The sequence below is a fragment of the Siphateles boraxobius genome, unplaced genomic scaffold, assembly GCF_051911475.1.
Source record: "Siphateles boraxobius isolate OS27281-9 unplaced genomic scaffold, OSU_SipBor_1 9, whole genome shotgun sequence".
In the NCBI taxonomy this organism is placed as follows: Eukaryota; Metazoa; Chordata; class Actinopteri; order Cypriniformes; family Leuciscidae; genus Siphateles; species Siphateles boraxobius.
In genome coordinates, this window is record NW_027509219.1 from 13,140,948 (window position 1) to 13,159,096 (window position 18,149).

General features: G+C 37.7%; 1 protein-coding gene across 2 annotated transcripts in view; it reads right to left on the bottom strand.

Annotated features, from left to right (window-relative positions):
- Positions 1-18,149, bottom strand: part of ggt5a (gamma-glutamyltransferase 5a) — a 19,576-nt gene continuing 1,427 nt past the window's right edge. The window contains exons 2-12 of one of the 2 annotated variants that reach the window (XM_077224107.1): positions 12,731-12,858; positions 12,542-12,637; positions 12,053-12,242; positions 11,767-11,927; positions 11,544-11,690; positions 9,919-10,049; positions 9,432-9,616; positions 9,176-9,267; positions 8,004-8,116; positions 1,600-1,710; positions 1-1,510 (exon numbers count right to left, since the gene is read on the bottom strand). In XM_077224107.1, the coding sequence (XP_077080222.1) occupies positions 1,364-1,510; positions 1,600-1,710; positions 8,004-8,116; positions 9,176-9,267; positions 9,432-9,616; positions 9,919-10,049; positions 11,544-11,690; positions 11,767-11,927; positions 12,053-12,242; positions 12,542-12,637; positions 12,731-12,858 (1,501 nt within the window). In that variant the 3' untranslated portion in view covers positions 1-1,363. The remainder of the gene's footprint in view (positions 1,511-1,599; positions 1,711-8,003; positions 8,117-9,175; positions 9,268-9,431; positions 9,617-9,918; positions 10,050-11,543; positions 11,691-11,766; positions 11,928-12,052; positions 12,243-12,541; positions 12,638-12,730; positions 12,859-18,149) is intronic. The other variant, XM_077224108.1, reaches the window with a different exon arrangement.

The window sequence follows — 18,149 nt, forward strand, 5'->3', positions numbered from 1 at the left end:
TATGATAATCCATATATTTATTTCCAGTGTAGTGTAGCCTACTAAAGTGTTCCTTTTTAACCATTTGTAGGCCGTCTGCTACAGGCTATTGTTATTATTATTTTATGCAGCCCTACAAGCATATGACTACAAGGCACAACAAACCTGGTGTTCATTATATATATTTTTTGTACATTTTAAATCGCAATTTTAACCAGAAAAATCTTAAATGTATTCCCAAAATCATGCAGCCCTATTGTTCTTGATATCATCATGTTCACAGTTGTTTCGGTTTTTTTTTTTTTTACAGGGACCAGATGCCACTGATGAGTCCTGCTGACTTAAACATTCACATGAGTCTCTGTACATGAACATGGTAAAATGAAAAATCAAACACCTTGGAAATGACAGGTATATGTACTATGTTTCAATGGTACAAAGGTGTGTGACCGTTCAAGTCTCTGTCTTTAGATCAAGGTGTTCAATAATGTGCTTTGGATTATGTTGTGTTGTAAATAAATCCAAACAATCAAAAATACATTCTTTTTTAAATCTCTCCTCATTCTTTGTGCAAGGTTCCTCATAATGATAGGGCCTGATAGCACCTGATAGGGCCAATATGGGAGGGTCTTTGCCTTTCTCAGGTGTGAAAGATATCAATATTCATGATGATTAATGCCTCCTCGCATACAGCTTTCTTACACAAAACATGTATTACAAATTTTAAATCAATATATTGTTTTATCCGAATGAGTACACATGATGTTTTTCACATAGTTTTGAAGCAAATATTCTAGGCTACGTGACACAATCTTCAGTATGGGTTTCATGACCTTATTTTAGTGACATTTTTTTTCACAAACCACGCATAAAGGTCATTATCTCAAAACTAAAAAAATTTACATAAATTCTGTTGATATATTACTGTAGCAGAGTTTGTGCTGAATACAGTATAATCAGACTTTAGCCATGGAAATGTTACAAGTAACAGAAATAAGCACAAATGTCAGAGCATGTCAGAACACCTCGAGTGCCCAGAAAACACCTCAGACGCCAGAGGGTCTTTTAGATGGCACAAATCAACTCATTTTATATACATACAAATCAACTCATATTATACAAGTTTTGTAGTACACAGTGATTTTTTAAATGTGCCCCTAAAATAGTGTCGCACATGATAAAATATCATACTGTATACTGTGTGTGTACACACACATTTCATTCATAATGTTTACATTAAAATGTCAAAACTTCACATATTGATGGTGCTTGCTGTTATTTGTCAGTTTGTCATCCGCCCAGGGTACTTCATCCACACACGGCACAGATGCATCAAGCAGAGTTGAGAGATCTGGTGTGAATTAGTCTCCAGCTGCACTCCAGGTCAATACCCTGCAGCTTTTCCATTTTTCCGCGAGTCAGATACAGCCTCTATGCAGTTGTTTTCCTTTGATACTGCATTAACCACATTATAAAACATCTGTGGGATTTTGACTTTGTGTCCAATCATTTTAAGTGACTCCACAACTATCTGAGGAAGAAAAGAGATTAAAGCGGCTCGAAAATATCACTTAAATCCTTTACAAACAATTTACTACAGGGACATTTGTGTCTACTTACCTTGTCAAACGAGGGCTCAAAGTTGAGAACGTTTTTGGAGTCCACAAACACCACAGGGGCGTCGATGGAATCTTGTACCGTCTTGCCGAACCACAGGAAGTTCATGAGAGTCTAGCCAGAGGGGTTTTAGTCAGAGTTGGATTACTAATGCACAATGCGTTAAATTTGCTCAGTTTAAGGGTAAGATTTACAAACAGCTTGCACCAGCACAAACCTTTTTTTGGCATTAAAACACTACAGTCAGAATTGACTAAAGACACGCAGTGAAAAATTAGCTTAAAAATTTGTTATTTTTCCAGCCGACCTTATTGCACATGCATTTGTAGGTGTTTCCCTTTCAGACACAACATTTATGGGAGGAGAGTATTTAAATTAATAATGCAACATGATTTACTAAGGTTTGTATTCGTCAATTTACTGGTATTTGTACCATTATTTAAAGCACAAAAAAGTATTGTTGCGTCCAAAATCGAATACTTTCCTACTATATAGTATGCAAAAAATAGTAAGCCAACAGAGTAGCATACCCGAATACATAGTATTCAAAAAACAGTAGGGAAAAAGTACCCGGATGACCTTGTAACATTAATGTTCACTTCTGTTTCCATGGACTTCACATGTGTCTTTGGCTACGTTTACACTTGGCATTAACATGCGATCACCGTGATCCGATCAAGCAGATCGGATCATTAGACAATCAGGACATTGTGGACATTGTGTGGACATTTGTTCACATTAAGTAGCCTCTGTATCTGGATAACCGATCGGATTCCTGTTTCCTGCATAAATTAGGTCTGTGGCACGACACCAGATTAAGAGTAAAGATGATACAAATTAAACAATGTCCCAATTGCTTTCACTCACTCAATTTACTTTCAATCTCCAGTAATTAGATCAAATTAATTTTTTTGAACGAAGGAATACATCCAGAGTTGATCATACAAAAATAACTGGGTTGATCATGTTAAAGTCACATCGATCATCTGGGTTTAAGCTTATAGCGTGCAATGACTATATTGACAGATGGGAGATTGATAAACATGCTGAAACAATAAAAACATTCAACATTTAAAACATAAAAAAAAAAATCCGATTCCGATTATTCCTCTGGCAAAGCAGCGTGCAGCTCTTTAATATCTCATGAATGACTATGATTGTACAGGCCGGCGATCGCCTCGTTCAGATAATGTTGCAAAATTAAAATGAAAAATGACACACATAGTATCATGTAAGTCTAAATAAACTGTTTTAAAGATTGACGTTTATTGTAAGGTTCAAATAAGTTTAATTTCTTGTCTAAACTGCGTCTGGCCATTATTTTCTGACAGCCACGCGGGGAGACTGTCGGGGATTTAAATTACGTCCACCTGTGAATGCAGACACGATGGCTGGATTGCGTTTACATTACACTGAGATCCGATCACAATGCGTCCTCGACTACCTCCGAACCTGGACACGCTGATCGGATAACATTCCGATCAGAAGTGCGTTTACACTTGTCTTTTCAATGTGTATGTGGACAACATCCGGATACAATTCGCATGTTAATGCCAAGTGTAAACGCAGCCTTTGTCTTAGTTGCCAATGATCAATTGTCATGGACACTTCTCTAATCATCACACCAGTTCGTTATCATCTCATTATCACTGTGTATTTTAGTTGCTCTGTTTCACCCTTCAGTTGACGGTCGTTGTTCATGTTTGCGTGTAGACATGCTGTTACTTTGCCTTCATCTTTGTGGATTACCTGAGTTTGTAGTCATTAAATGAACTTTTTGTTTATTGAAACTTTTTAAAAATTTCTTTCAGCTTTTTCATCTTCTTAACAGACCTAATACTTTTGTCAAGGTACTCAAATGCCAAGCGGCAACCTCCCTGTCTCTCTCTTGAAACCAACACGGAAGTGAATTAAACTGCAATTCATCGCCTGGCCGCTTGAGGCTGGCAGCAAAAGTGAGTCAAATCTGTATCTCCCCCATGTTAAAATGCCCAACTTTACCGCAGAAAAAAATATGTTTACAGCCTGGTGTCCTAAGTTGTTTTGGTCTATACAGCTAATTTTGCCCTTCATGACAACTGTGAGGGGGGTGCATTTTTTTTTAGAACTCATTCGTTTAAATTATATTAAGCCTTAAAATGCTGCATAATCAAGGGCGTGGCCACTTGAGTGACAGGTGAATTGCCGCTGCTATTACTAGCCGTTTGTCTGCTCTCTGTTAGCCATCATGTCACCTCAGCTGATTCCAGCTGCTGAACTTGTCATCTCTGCCGTGTTTGTACTTTTTTTGGGATTATTTCATACAGTTTATTACACGCTGCCCTTATACCTTCGCCCACGCCGTTGGATTCCGTCGTTGTCGAGTATCGAGAGAACAACCAGCGCTGTTCTTCAGTTGTTTTCCTCTGTGACAACATGCACTCATAGATGTCTGACAATATCGTTGCTTTTTGGAGTTCAGATTTAAAAACGTCTAAGATCTAGAGGCCACACTCGTTCTGCGGTGCCGTTGATCTTACGGAGCAGATAGACTATAGTATGCTTATTTAACTTTTTAGTGTTCAATAAAAAGTACCGTCAGATGAAATCCTGCAGGTGTCAGTGCTTTCTCTTCGTCCCTTAAATGAGCGCGGATTTCTAGTGCATTACTTGAACTTCTTCGGTAATATCTATCAGAATTGAAAATGGACTGAATAAAGCTCTCTACGAACTTGACGTGCGATGACGCGCTGACTGACATGTATGCGCATGAATCACTGTCACACTCACACACACGCTCAGAGCAAATATTGTCAGTTCCTGCATGAGATTAATAATGCATCACAATACACATAGTCTCACGGTTAGTTATGTCTTTTAACTATTATAGTATTTCAAAGGGCAAGAACATGAACTTTAACTAGGTCTACTTCAAGTCAGCTGTCATTTTAGCGCGAGGCCAGTAGCACATTAGCTTAGCCTGAGCAAACTCGATCACGTCGAGCTAGGTGGGCGTAGTTTCAGCATCCAGGCACCTCAACTCCACCCACGTCCCGCCTTTTTGCCCATTTTCGTTTATCCGGGAGTGACGCACTGTGATGCGCTTCCAAAATGGCGACGAGCGACTCCGCCCACTTTAGGCTTCAAAAACGCTCTTCAGAAACCTACGGGTGACGTCATGGACACTACGTCCATATTTTTTTACAGTCTATGTGAAATGTGCATTAGATGGACACTTTAATGTCCCATGAGGCCACTGGAGAGGAGTTGTGAATGGCAGTTAAGTGACGCAGCTGACGCCGTAAGTCACATGACAGTGACAACATGATGGATGTAGACGGATGTAGTATACCAGAATTTCATGCATACTACACACATTCATACTAAATAGAATGAACTTTTTTAACAGTCACAAAGTAAGTTTCAAACCAAACGCAGTACCTAGGCTACTGTATAGCAATGTTCCCTCTAAGCTGCGCGCGTGCGCGGCCGCACAGCTTCTGAAGCTGCGGCCGCGCAGAAAAGAATAAAATAGCACGCAGAGGACTGACGCGAAATGTGTGGGGAAATCCATTTGATTGTAGTTTAAGTGAGAAATAATTTTAGTGCTCTGGTCAACAGCTATAGAGTGAAAACTGGTGAATGCAGTTTACAGGTTTCATAGAAAGAGAATGATGTGAGCACGTGTGATTGGCAGTGAGTCTTGTGTGCGGACCAAATAGCTCAATACGAGAGGCAACGAGAAACACAAAGACAAGTGAAATAAAATCACATCATCATGTTTTATAGAAGAGTGTTTTGATTAAAGTGGTGAAAATAACGGTTGATGGACACAGAATGGTAAGAATTACATACCCACTCGTGTGCAAATTCAAATTCATAAGCAATAAACAATCATTTAACTTTGATGATTTAATGCTTCCTGTACACAATTAATTGAATGTACAAAAACACTTTATGGTTTCCCAAACCATCTCAGTGTAACAGCTTACTTTTCTTTCATACTATATTCTATTATTGTAAAGAATTGAACTGTCCTGCAGAAGATTTTGTAAATTATTTTTCATAGGATTTCTTGGTAAAGACTGTACAGTTAACAGCACTGTGAAAAAAATATCAGGTAACCCAAAATGTGCTTCATTTAGTGACTTCTTAATTAACTGCTTGTTTTTCAAAAATATGATTTAATACCAATAAGTTACATCAAGGGTCAAATACAATAGAAATGGCACATTCAAGTTAAAAGTTACAACTGAATGTTGAAAGCATTGTGTTTCTACATATGCTGTTCAGGTCAGGTATAAAGGATATTTTTGCTCCGGTGGCGAAAAATGTCCGCCCAATAGAAAAAAGTTTTGCTCAGCAAGAAAAACAATTAGAGGGAACATTGCTGTATAGTATGAGATTTCAGGCACAGCACGTCTTAACTACAACCCCAAATCAGAAAAAGTTGGGACATTTTGAAAAATGCAATGAAATCAAGAATCTGTGATTTGTTGGAGTTTTGCTAGTGGAATATTTGCCCAATCTTGTCTGATACAAGACAGCCGCTTAACAGTCTGTGGTCATCGTTTCCTGATTCTCCTTTTCATGATGGGTCATTCATTTTCCATAAGAGACATATCTGGACTGCAGTAAACAGGCACATCCCTTCTATGGTAAGGAGTGTCTAGAAACCACTCAGTTTTAGCACATGCAGAATGAGGCCTGGCATTGTCTTGCTTCCCAGGAAAGATCATCTTGATCTTGATGGCAGTTTTTGTCTCTGTACAATCCAAATATATGCCTCCATGTCAATGGTACCTTCACAATAATGCAAGATACCCATACCGTTTGCAATGATGCCCCTTAATACCAGCACAGATGTTTGCTTTTGCACCTGTCGCTGGTGAAAGTCTGGTTGGTCCCTTTCGTCTTTGGGACTGAAAACTTGATGTCTATTTTTTTTCTCCAAAAACAAGCTGAAACATGGACTCATCTGACCACAGCACACATTTCCACTGTCTTCTAGACCATCTGAGATGAGCTCAGGCCCAGAGAACTCGCTGGGATCTCCACATAGAACTGATGTAAAGCTTTCTCCTTGCGTAACAGAGATTCAAGTGGCATTTCTTAATGCAGAGTCAGACTGTGTTCAGTGAAAACGGTTTTCCAAATTACTCCTGAGCACATGTGGCTGTATTTAACGGATTAGCATGATGGTATCTTATTCAATGCCATCTGAGGGGTCAAAGGTCACGCATATTCAACAGTGGTCTACTGCCTTACCCAACACAGACTGAGATTTCTCTGGATTCCCTGAATCTTGTGACAATATTATGTATGGAAGATGATGAAAGGCATATATTCTTTGCAATCTTGCATTGAGAAATGGGATTTTTTTAATTTGTTGACAATTCTCTCATGATATTTGGCACAAAGTGATGAGCCATGACCCATCTTTGCTTAAAAAGACTGAGAAGCACTTTTACTCTCAAACATGATACCCTCAACTATTACCAATTCACCTGCTCATTGTGGACCGTTTCAAAATAGTTGGATAATCTAATTTGAATAATCTTTTCACTTTTATTTGGTCTCTGTCCCAACTTTTTTGGGGTGAGTTGCAGCCATAAAAATCAAAATTTGCTCAGATTAAAAAATACATTATGTTGGTCAGTGAAAACATTGGAAAACGTTTCTTTGTACTTTTGTCAGTTAATAAAAGGTTAAATAGAATGAACAAAACACAGATTCTTGATTTTATTGCATTTTACAAAATGTCCCAACTTTTTCTGATTTGGGGTTGTAATTTTGCGCTTGACATGACAGTGATAGTTGCTGTTAGGAGGAGGCACTGCACATAACAGAGTGTCTGGTAGAAGGTAGAGAATTTTTTTTTTCCACTCGTGTTTATTTATGTGGAATTCCAAAGGAAGATGTTATCCGAACATATAGCCTGCAAAGCCACATTATTTTTAATTTGCTGTGTTAGATTACCCACACCTGATTATCATCGCCTCTGCTTGTTTTCGACCCTATGGTCAACAGTCAGGTTTGTATATTTTGCAAAAAACTTAAAATATATTGATTTTATATATAATCAACATTTGTAAATAAGTTTTATATTTCTTAATTTTAATTCGATTATGCTGTTCGCAATGCTTCATGGGATTGTAATTCTGTCTTGTACTTTTGCCTTATTGTCCGATTTTCAATAAAAAAAAAAAAACTTTCCCAAACACAATTCAAATCAAAGTTTGTAGTGTTGGGATTCGTAGCTGGTTGGCTTGGTTCATGGCTTATAACACTTAATCTCAATTTTTTATAAATCCCAATGGGAAAAATGAAGGAGAAAAAAAACGTTCCACTCCATCGGCTCTTCTATGGGATAATGCTAATTGGTCCCGTTTAGTAGATCTGGCCCTAAAAGTGCAGATTAAACTCACCAGCGCCACCCCGGTGGTGATCATACTGCCCCCTGAGGCTCCTATGACCACGATGTGTTTCTGAGATCGGGAGTAAAGGATCACTGGAGACATGGAGGAAGGCGGCTGCTCACCTTCACATAGAAACACACAGAACAGATACTTATACCACAAAAATAACATACAAGTTAAACTTTATCGCCAGTATTTGTATTTTCAATAAAGCACTTACAATAATTATTTCTTAACAATCCATGTATTACTTGAGCTGTGAAGCTGTCTGAATCAACCTTTTTGATGTTGGGATAACGAAAAAACTGCAGGGATCTATTTTTACTTGATCTAACCTATAAAAATGACTTGTGTTGGTGCAACCTAATTTAATTTAGTCTGATTAAAAGACATTTTGAATAAATCCAATTAGTTGTTATCACATGTTTTAGGTTACCTAAATGTATAATTATTAAATCATGTGTCTATATATTTTTTAAATTATGAATGATACTGGTAAGCCTGTAATTATATTATGTCTGATAAGCGATAAATGGCAGAGATTAAAATTCTGTACTCTTTTGTCTGAATAAAAAATAAAACACTAAAATCTAAAACCAATCATTTAAATATTGCAAGCAAATTTAGGCAACAATAGAATGTACAGATGAAAAATATATATGAATCTAAAGATTTGCTAAAGATTACATTATTATAAAGATTAATGTTATTCAATGTAAAAACACTGTAAAAAGATTTTTCGATGGTGTAAATAAAACAAAGATTATCCATTAAGATAATATAAGGAGTCTTTCTACTTCAAAATTTCCTATTTAATACAATATGTTTCTTGCCGTTGATGTTGAACTTATGATGTTGAACTTGAGTGAAAATATAATTTTTCATAATTGTTAAAAAAAAGTGAGCGGCATAGGTCATTTAAATGTAAAAAATAGAGGAAATTAGCATGCAAAATTAAATATCCAATATCGTCTGATATGATAAATAAAATAATCTGTAATGTTGGCTGTTAACCAATATTGTACCGATTTATTGTGCTTCCTAAAAAACAGTGTGTATTCACTTGTAAGTGTCCTATTGCAACTGCAAATGCCGATAGAATGTTTGCCGATACTGAAATATTCCATTAATTTTGGGAACTGTATATGTCAGAAATCAGCCATTTGTGAAAGTTTACTAACCAGCATGAATCTGCTCTGTTTTTCCACAGAAGTCTGCAAGTTCATTATTGAGCAGGATGCCTGTTTTGGAGGAGAAAATTCTGGATCCAAATCTAAAAAATAATTTTAGAACAGTTAGTCAGTTTTGACACTTTCTAAAGTACCATTTTTCTCCAGTATAGCATTGCATTAAGTAGTAAAGTAATAATATAATGACAATATTATCTCATTGTGCTCTAGAGCTTGTATAAAAGATTTGAATGATACTTGAGTGTACATCTGGTTGATGGTGCTGGTCACAGATACCGCCATCCCATCCTCAGCGAGCACGGACACATGAGTGGTGCCATGTGAGTCCAGGTATGGAGTGACGTTGTAGTAGCTGGCATCATGAGTGCGGTCAGGACTGATTTTTGCTCTCACTTTGTCCGCAAAATGCTTCTGAATGATCTCAACTGCCTCCTATTCAAGCCACACAGAACGTCGAGGATGATGAACAAATGCATGACTTTGTGTGCCAACCAGTGGGTTGCCAGCAATAATGGCAGTGTTGCTGTGCTGTACCCTACTGCCTGCAGTAATGATCACCCAGAACACAGCACTTAAGTCATTATCGCAGATTACACCAGTGCCTCTAGAGAGTGTAATGACTATAATGTTTCTGTTGAGTTACTAAAGCAGAGCCTGACCAATGGTGTCATGCCTATAACGCTTACACGGAAGTTTAATATGTAAAACAAACGAGTTAGTCCTAAAGAGCCTACCGTTTGAGAGGCAAAGTTGGGATCTTTCATGAACTTCTTAAGACCGTTGGCAAATTTACAGGTTTCTACGTAACGTTGGAATGTCAAGACCTTCTCATCCCCGTCCAGAGATGAAGAGCTTGGATTAAAACCTGAGGAGCACAGAGAACTTAATCAGTCTAACAGTTTAGAAACAACAACAAAAAAAGATTTTGTTAAATTGATCGTTAACTTAATATGATCGAAGAAACTATATATTACTCTTTTGAAGGATACCACAGTGCACCAAAAGACGTTTGACAAAAAAGAAGTGATAGAAAATAGCAACATTGTGGTTGCTACAAGTGTTTTTAGCACATTGTTTTGTGGTTGCGATGTTGTTTCTCAATGGTTTTCTTAGTGGCAGACAGGGCTTGACATTAACACCCGCCAACTCACCAGATGCGGCTGGATTGAGGGTTTAATTTTATATATAATATATACATTTTACAATTGTAGTCTTTTCGAAAAGGCATCTGAAATAATAAACAAAGTGCAATGTAGTGTTGTCAAAAATATTGATTTTTCGATATGTATACTGAAATATATGAAATGCATCCAATACTCATTTTCCACAGAATAGATACATGATACCAACTGCGCTTTTTCATCTCATTTCTCTGACAGCGAGTTTACACACAAACCAGCCTCCCCTCACTCGCTCGTTTAATTTGCTCTGGATGAGTATTGTTGCTGTATCAGGGCTTGCGCATAATTTTACTCATTCCCACAGATTTTGTGCCTAAGTGCGCACATAAAGCCACCCCTCATTACAAAATTTAGTAATTTATTGCACCTAAACAGTAACATACAAGCAAAATAATGTCAAATTGACGGTCTTGGCGAGTTTTCACGTAAACACAGTCAGTTATTTTTTAAATAAATGTAAACAGTTGAGAAAGAAAAAGCATGTGTAACAGCATAATGGATCTGTGTGTCAGGTCTTAAAGTGACTGAAACCTAATATACCTGCTGCCAAATTATGAGATAATATTACAAATATCTATATGTCAGTATTTCCCCATGGTATCGATGTCAAAATTGTGGCCAGTGAAAAAGCTGAGTGGCTAGTAACTTTGGAAAACCACTAGCTACAGTGGCTGTTGAGCAAAAAATGTATGTCAAGCCCTGGTGGCCAAAGTCAAAAGAGCTCAAGTCACGTCTTTATGATATTCTGGCCCCTTTACACCATATTCAAAAGTATGGGGGTCAGTAATTTTTTTTATGGGCTTAATATTTTTTATTCAGCAAGGAGGCATCAAATTGATCAAAAACGAGAGTACTATTACATTGTCACAAAAGTTTCTATTTCAAATAAATACTGCCCTTTTCAACATGCTATTCATTCAAAAAAATATTAATCTTTAAATATTAAGCAGCATATTATGTGCAGCCTTGGTGAGCAAAATCTTACCGAACTTTTGAATGGCAATGTATATGGTCGGGTTACTCATATTGGTAGCACAAATGCTTAAGGAATATTTTCTGCCCCTAAATTTAATAAGGTACTTTAATCATCAAACGTACATATGAACAACATTAATAGTGATGCTTTTCGTAGCAAGAACAACTAATAAAGGACATAACAGGTTAATAAGCTGTCCCACCTAGCATGGTGTTGAGTATGAAGCTAAGTGTAGCTCCCCCTGCTGGCGGTGGAGGAAAGTACATGTCATACTCTCCCAGATTCACTTCCCAGGCATCCGATTCAGACGCCTTGAACAAACTCAAGTCCTCCAGAGTAATTGTTGCACCTAAATACACAATAAATAAACTGATTCCTGTATATGTATACAAATCAGAATTGTAGAGAGTGAAATTGTGAATTACCTGCAGCTTGTATATCACTGACAAGGTGTTTGGCGATGTCTCCAGTGTATAAAGCATCCGCCCCATGTTCTGCGATGATCTCAAGTGTATCTGCTAGTTTCTCAAATTTCACTATGTCCCCCTCTTTCAATTGCTCACCTTGTTCATTCTGGAATAACTGGCTATAAAACACACACATCCAGGTGACTTTTTCGGTCTTAAATTTCATTAATTAAAAAAAACCCTCTTTGTGTAAAAGGGAACATTATGAGTCTGGATTCATTCTGAATGGGAGTACATGTGTTACCGTAGTGGTGAGTCTGGCTTCTCCTTTAAAAGAAGTGGCAAAAATCGAGAGAGCACATAGGGAATGCGGACGCCCTCTCTAGCCATCTTGATAGTGGGCTGAAATAAACTGGCCCACGGCAGACGTCCATACAGTTTATGAGCTCGCTCATAGCCGCGGATATCACCCGGGACACCAATCCAGTGAGCCCCTATAGAGAGAGAAAAAGAGAGAAACTATAGCTATCATGTGTATCTATGAAAAATGAGATGGCTACTTCCTGTGTAAAGCATAACAATGTCTGTAAGTAAAAAAAGAAATAGTGCATTGCATCTTCCTCCAAGGGCATTGTATATATTTATCTAAGAGTATCATATTTCAAATATTTTTTTATGAAGGAAACACTTTATTTACACTATCAGCATATTTAAAGGTAAATAATGTGTGATAGAAAGAATACTTTGTGTGGTTGCAAGAAACAAAAGTTCATCCATCTTAACGCACTCTCACCTTCCATTGGCTGTATTGTTGTTGGGCACATGGCAAGAAGGTCTGTTTTAAAAGCTTTTGGGACAGTCTCTCTCGCATTGATTATTCTCACTTTGCCTAGATAACAGAGACATTGATAAATAATAACAAAAATATACATTATACCGGCAGAAATAATAAGTAATTTAAGGTATGTAGGATGAATCTCACCGCTTTTTTCCCGTATTGTAAATATACAGCCTCCACCAATGCCCATGCTCTGGGGATTTATGATTGACGTGCACAGTAAAGTAGCAATGGCGCCATCTACCGCTGACCCACCAGACTGCAATATATCTCTGGGAGAAAAAAAGACTGAAAATGAGCTGTGGGATACAAAGTACTCCAAATATGACGATCCCCCTGCAAAGGGCCCTTTGCCTAAAATTTAAAGGCGGCTATAGTTATGTAACAATATAGAAAATGTGTTGTTTCCAAAATTAAAGAACTGAAAAAAATTCACAGCGTATCTGTCAAGGCCCTTTCGCACCAAGGGCGATAACTAGAACAATAATAACGATGCAGATACAGGCCTAGTTATAAAAATCATTCTAAATGTAATAGAACAGCAGACATCTCAGTTATAACGAAAACAGCACAGAGGAAAGAATTTGTTGGAATCAGTTTGAAAATTATTATTTTTTAGCTAATGAATTTTAAAAATATTGACAGCCAATCAGAACCCACCCTGATCGGCAGATGACATAACTGACTTCATTTAGTTTAATAAACAGAATGTTATCGTGCGTTTGGTGTAGATGCAAATTATAGTTATCACAGTTATTTTCTTTATAGTTGACGTGAATGGGCTTTTATACACATTTGGTCCAAACCAGAGTTTGATTGCTCCCTCTTCTCCTGCAGGATTCTGTTCAGATTGTATTGTTCGAGTCATTTTCGCAGAACTTTTTTGTCATCGTACTGATCGTAGAGGCAGCTATCGTTCAGGGCCGCCCATAGGTTCAAACCAATTGCCTGCTGCTTCTGATTGCTTTTAGAGGGAAAGCTGCTCAAAACTGCAAGTCTAGGATCAGTTATCTCCGCAATATGAATTGCATATCCGCAATATGAATTGCATATCTGCTGACTCTGTTGAATTTCTCCTTGATTCTTTTAACTCAAAAGTTAAGAGTGTAATTGATGATATTGCTCCTGTGAAAGTCAGGAAGAAGAGTGGCAGACAAAAAGCAGCTTGGAGAAACTCAACAGCAGTGCAAAATATGAAAAGACAATGCAGAAAAGCAGAGCGCATGTGGCGGAAGACAAAACTTGTAGTCCATTATAACATCTACAAAGACAGCATCCATGCTTTCAATAAGGAACTAGGCAAAGCTAGACAGACTTTTTTCTCGAATATTATAAACAGCAATATAAACAACACGCGCACTCTTTTTGCTACTGTAGAGAGACTGACAAACCCCCCAAGCCAGATTCCCAGTGAAATGCTCTCAGTGAGAAAGTGCAGTGAGTTTGCTTCTTTCTTCTCTGAGAAAATCATTAATATCAGAAAGGTGATCAGCTCCTCCTTGAGTTGCGCTGGGGTCAGGCAGATCAGACAACAGCACGAGAAAGTAGCCACTATGTCTGATTTCGAAGAAATTGATGGCAAAATTTTGGAAGAAACCGTACAGCAACTAAAAACATCAACCTGCGCCCTTGACGCACTTCCCACATCTTTTTTCAAAAATGTGTTACACAGCTTAGAAGCAGATCTCCTGGAAGTGGTAAATGCCTCACTTCTCTCTGGGAGTTTTCCGACCTCCCTGAAAACTGCTGTTGTCAAGCCCCTCCTGAAAAAGAGCAATCTGGATAAGACCATATTAAACAACTATAGACCGATCTCAAATCTTCCTTTCATAGGCAAGATCATTGCAAAAGTTGTCTTCAATCAGCTGAACAAATTCTTAAGCTCGAATGGATACTTTGACCATTTTCAATCTGGTTTCCGACCGCACCACAGTACAGAGACCGCGCTCATAAAGATAATAAATGATATTCGCTTAAATACTGATACAGGCAAATTATCAGTGCTGGTACTACTCGACCTCAGTGCTGCTTTTGACACTGTCGATCACAAAATACTTCTTGACAGGCTGGAAAACTGGGTTGGGCTTTCTGGGATAGTCCTAAAATGGTTCAGGTCATACTTAGGAGGCAGAGGTTATTATGTGAGTATAGGAGACCATAAGTCTGAGTGGACATCCATGACATGCGGAGTCCCTCAAGGCTCAATTCTTGCGCCACTCCTATTCAACCTGTACATGCTCCCAATGAGCCAAATAATGAGAAAGAACCAAATCGCTTACCATAGCTATGCAGACGACACACAGCTCTACTTATCCCTATCGCCTAACGATTACAGCCCCATTGACTCCCTTTGCCAATGCATTGATGAAGTAAACAATTGGATGTGCCAAAACTTTCTTCAGTTAAACAAAGACAAAACTGAAGTCATTGTGTTTGGAAACAAAGATGAAGTTCTCAAGGTGAACGCATACCTTCAGTCTAGGGGTCAAACAACTAAAAATCAAGTCAGGAATCTGGGTGTGTCTCTGGAGTCAGACCTTAGTTTCAGTAGTCATGTCAAAGCAATAACTAAATCAGCATATTATCACCTGAAAAATATTGCAAGAATTAGATGCTTTGTTTCCAGTCAAGACTTAGAAAAACTTGTGCATGCTTTCATCACCAGTAGGGTGGATTATTGTAATGGACTTCTCACTGGCCTTCCCAAAAAGACCATAAGACAGTTGCAGCTCATACAGAACGCTGCTGCTAGGATTCTGAGCAGAACCAGAAAATATGAACACATCACACCAGTCCTCAGGTCTTTACACTGGCTGCCAGTTACATTTAGGATTGATTTTAAAGTATTATTACTGGTATATAAATCATTCAATGGCCTAGGACCTCAATACATTGCAGATATGCTCAGTGAATATAAACCCAACAGATCACTCAGATCATTAGGATCACATCGGCTAGAAATACCAAGGGTTCACTCTAAGCATGGCGAGTCTGCTTTTAGCTACTATGCCAGCCGCAGCTGGAACCAGCTTCCAGAAGAGATCAGATGTGCTCCTACAGTAGTCACATTCAAATCCAGACTCAAAACACATCTGTTTAGCTGTGCATTTACTGAATGAGCACTGTGCCACTGTTCGTCCGACTGTTCGTACTGTATTTTACTTTATGTTTTAATTACTCTGATTTCATTTGATTATTTCTGTATTTTATCTTTTATTCTAAACTGTTTTAATTATTCTGATTTCTTTTGATTATTTTAATTTCTTCTATGTAAAGCACATTGAATTACCATTGTGTATGAAATGTGCTATATAAATAAACTCGCCTTGCCTTGCCTTGCCTTGCAATAATAGCATATCGGCGAAACTTTTGTCTAACGATCCCGCGAGTGTCTTTTTGCGCTCAGGAGAACGTCAAAGGTTTCTATTTGCAATGTGTTTTTGCAGCGTTGAGCAGTGTGGCCAATTTCAAGTTCAATTTCTTGAACGTGATGGCCAATCAGAGGTGTTTAAGTTAGCACTGATTAAAAACACTGGCGTTTTGAGTGGTGAGTGGATTCGGAGTTCTGCACGCGCATCAAATCCCCTCAAATGCTAATACAGATACTGAAAATTCTCGGGACAGCAGCATTTGTCCAAATTTCAATCTTAACCATTCTATTTCATCAGAAACGATCTTAAAACAGGCCTTTAAATGTAAAATACCGAACTTGTCTTTTAAATATTCATTGTGCAGTCAGCTTCATTGACTATAATGGAAGTTTGTGAGATTGCAATGAACTGAGTGACAGATTTTATGTGATTATAAAGGGAGCGCTTGTATGCTTCTTTTTCTGTTAAAATGAACAGGCTTGTGAACGTAGACGCTTTAATAACACATTTTATCGGGAGCGTTTAATCTGGGATGTGGAGGTTGTGCGGTGACACATAACTTGAAACTTTTTCAAGAAAATCGATTTAAATGTGTTTATAAAGGGGAAGTGCAATTTCTAGCCACCCTGCAGGTTCACCCTCCACATATGGGGCCGCATGTGTGTGTGTGTGTGTGTGTGTGTGCTTGCCTTTAACTGTGAGGTCCGGCTCACTTGTCCGTGTTCAGCAGGTTCACTATATTTTTTTTAACAGCGAGGACATTTTGAACCTCACAATCAAACCTGTAGGGGGAGACCAGGTATGGTTGTAACAGGGAGAGTTGTAACACCACCAATTCCACCAATCAGGGATAAGCTAGGAGTCCTATGATCATTTCATTAATTATCCACGTCCTCCCAGATCCCATATGAATGTTTGGCAAGGCTACATATAAAGAAAAAGCTGATTTTTAGGTTATATATATATATATATATATATATATATTTAACAAAAACTATATATTTGTTTAGTACTTAAACTTTTGCAGATAAAATCATATAACTTATATTACAATAAATTGTAGTTTCTCAGGCAAAATATAGTGCATTTTTAACCTGCTAATTTCAAACCATTATGTTAATACGGCTAGCTAATTTGCACACTAGGCTATTTTAATATCACCTGGTACTTCACATCACTTCACAGTTGTCATGAAAAATTATGATACATTCTTAATTTATATTGGCTGACAGGGGTGAGGTAGGTTGTAACACATGTTTAAAAATTGTTACAACCATACTGTCCCTTACATGCAACTAACAACAGTTTTTTTTGTTTTTTTAAATAATTTTATAATAGGCATGCCAGTGTTTTATAAAAAGGAACTGATGAGGTTTCAAAGAAGGGCAGGTCAGAGAGATCAGTTGCGACAACAATGTTGAAAGCCAGAGGATTCTGAGACCTCATACAATGAAAACGTTTATGTTGTCTGTATGGAGCCATTTGGCAACTCAAAGTAAAAGGAAGTGTGGGTAAAATCTGCCCTGCAGTCTCTGGGCCCACCAAACCTGCATTCGGCAGCATAGATTTTTCACCATTGTTACTCTGTTTGAGAATATTCACACATAGACACTAATTTAAACCTTTTTTGTTGTTATTGTTAGACCTACATGTTCTTATGAGTGTTCATTAAGCATAAAAACTGCTAAGGAAATTTGTTTGTGTATTTTTAAAGTGTATTCGAGCTGTAGTCGATCACAGAAAGAGGAATTTTTTTGTATTGTTCTTTTTTGGGATTGTTTCAGTAAACATGTTTTTGAAGAATATTGTATGGACTGGCTGCTGTTTTTGCTTCTTTTGTCTATTTGTAACACTTACCCCAGCATGTGTTACAACCAAACCTGGTATGATGGAATAGTTTGTAACAAAGGCACACCATGTATTTGACAACTCACAATGGCTGTGATAGAGGTTTGAATGGGTGCATTTTGTAGTAAAAAAAAAAGCCAGTACTTTGTATAAAAGTTTTAGCACTCTACCTCAAACATTCATTGAGCTACATGCTGAAGCAAGAAGCGTTAAAACCATACCTGGTCTCCCCGAACACACTATTTGACCAAATCATACATCGGTAAAAGCTTTCAAGCCATAACTCAAAAAGTTCTAGAATTAAATCATCCTTTTTAGCTGCTGTCAAAATATAATAGAGGTCA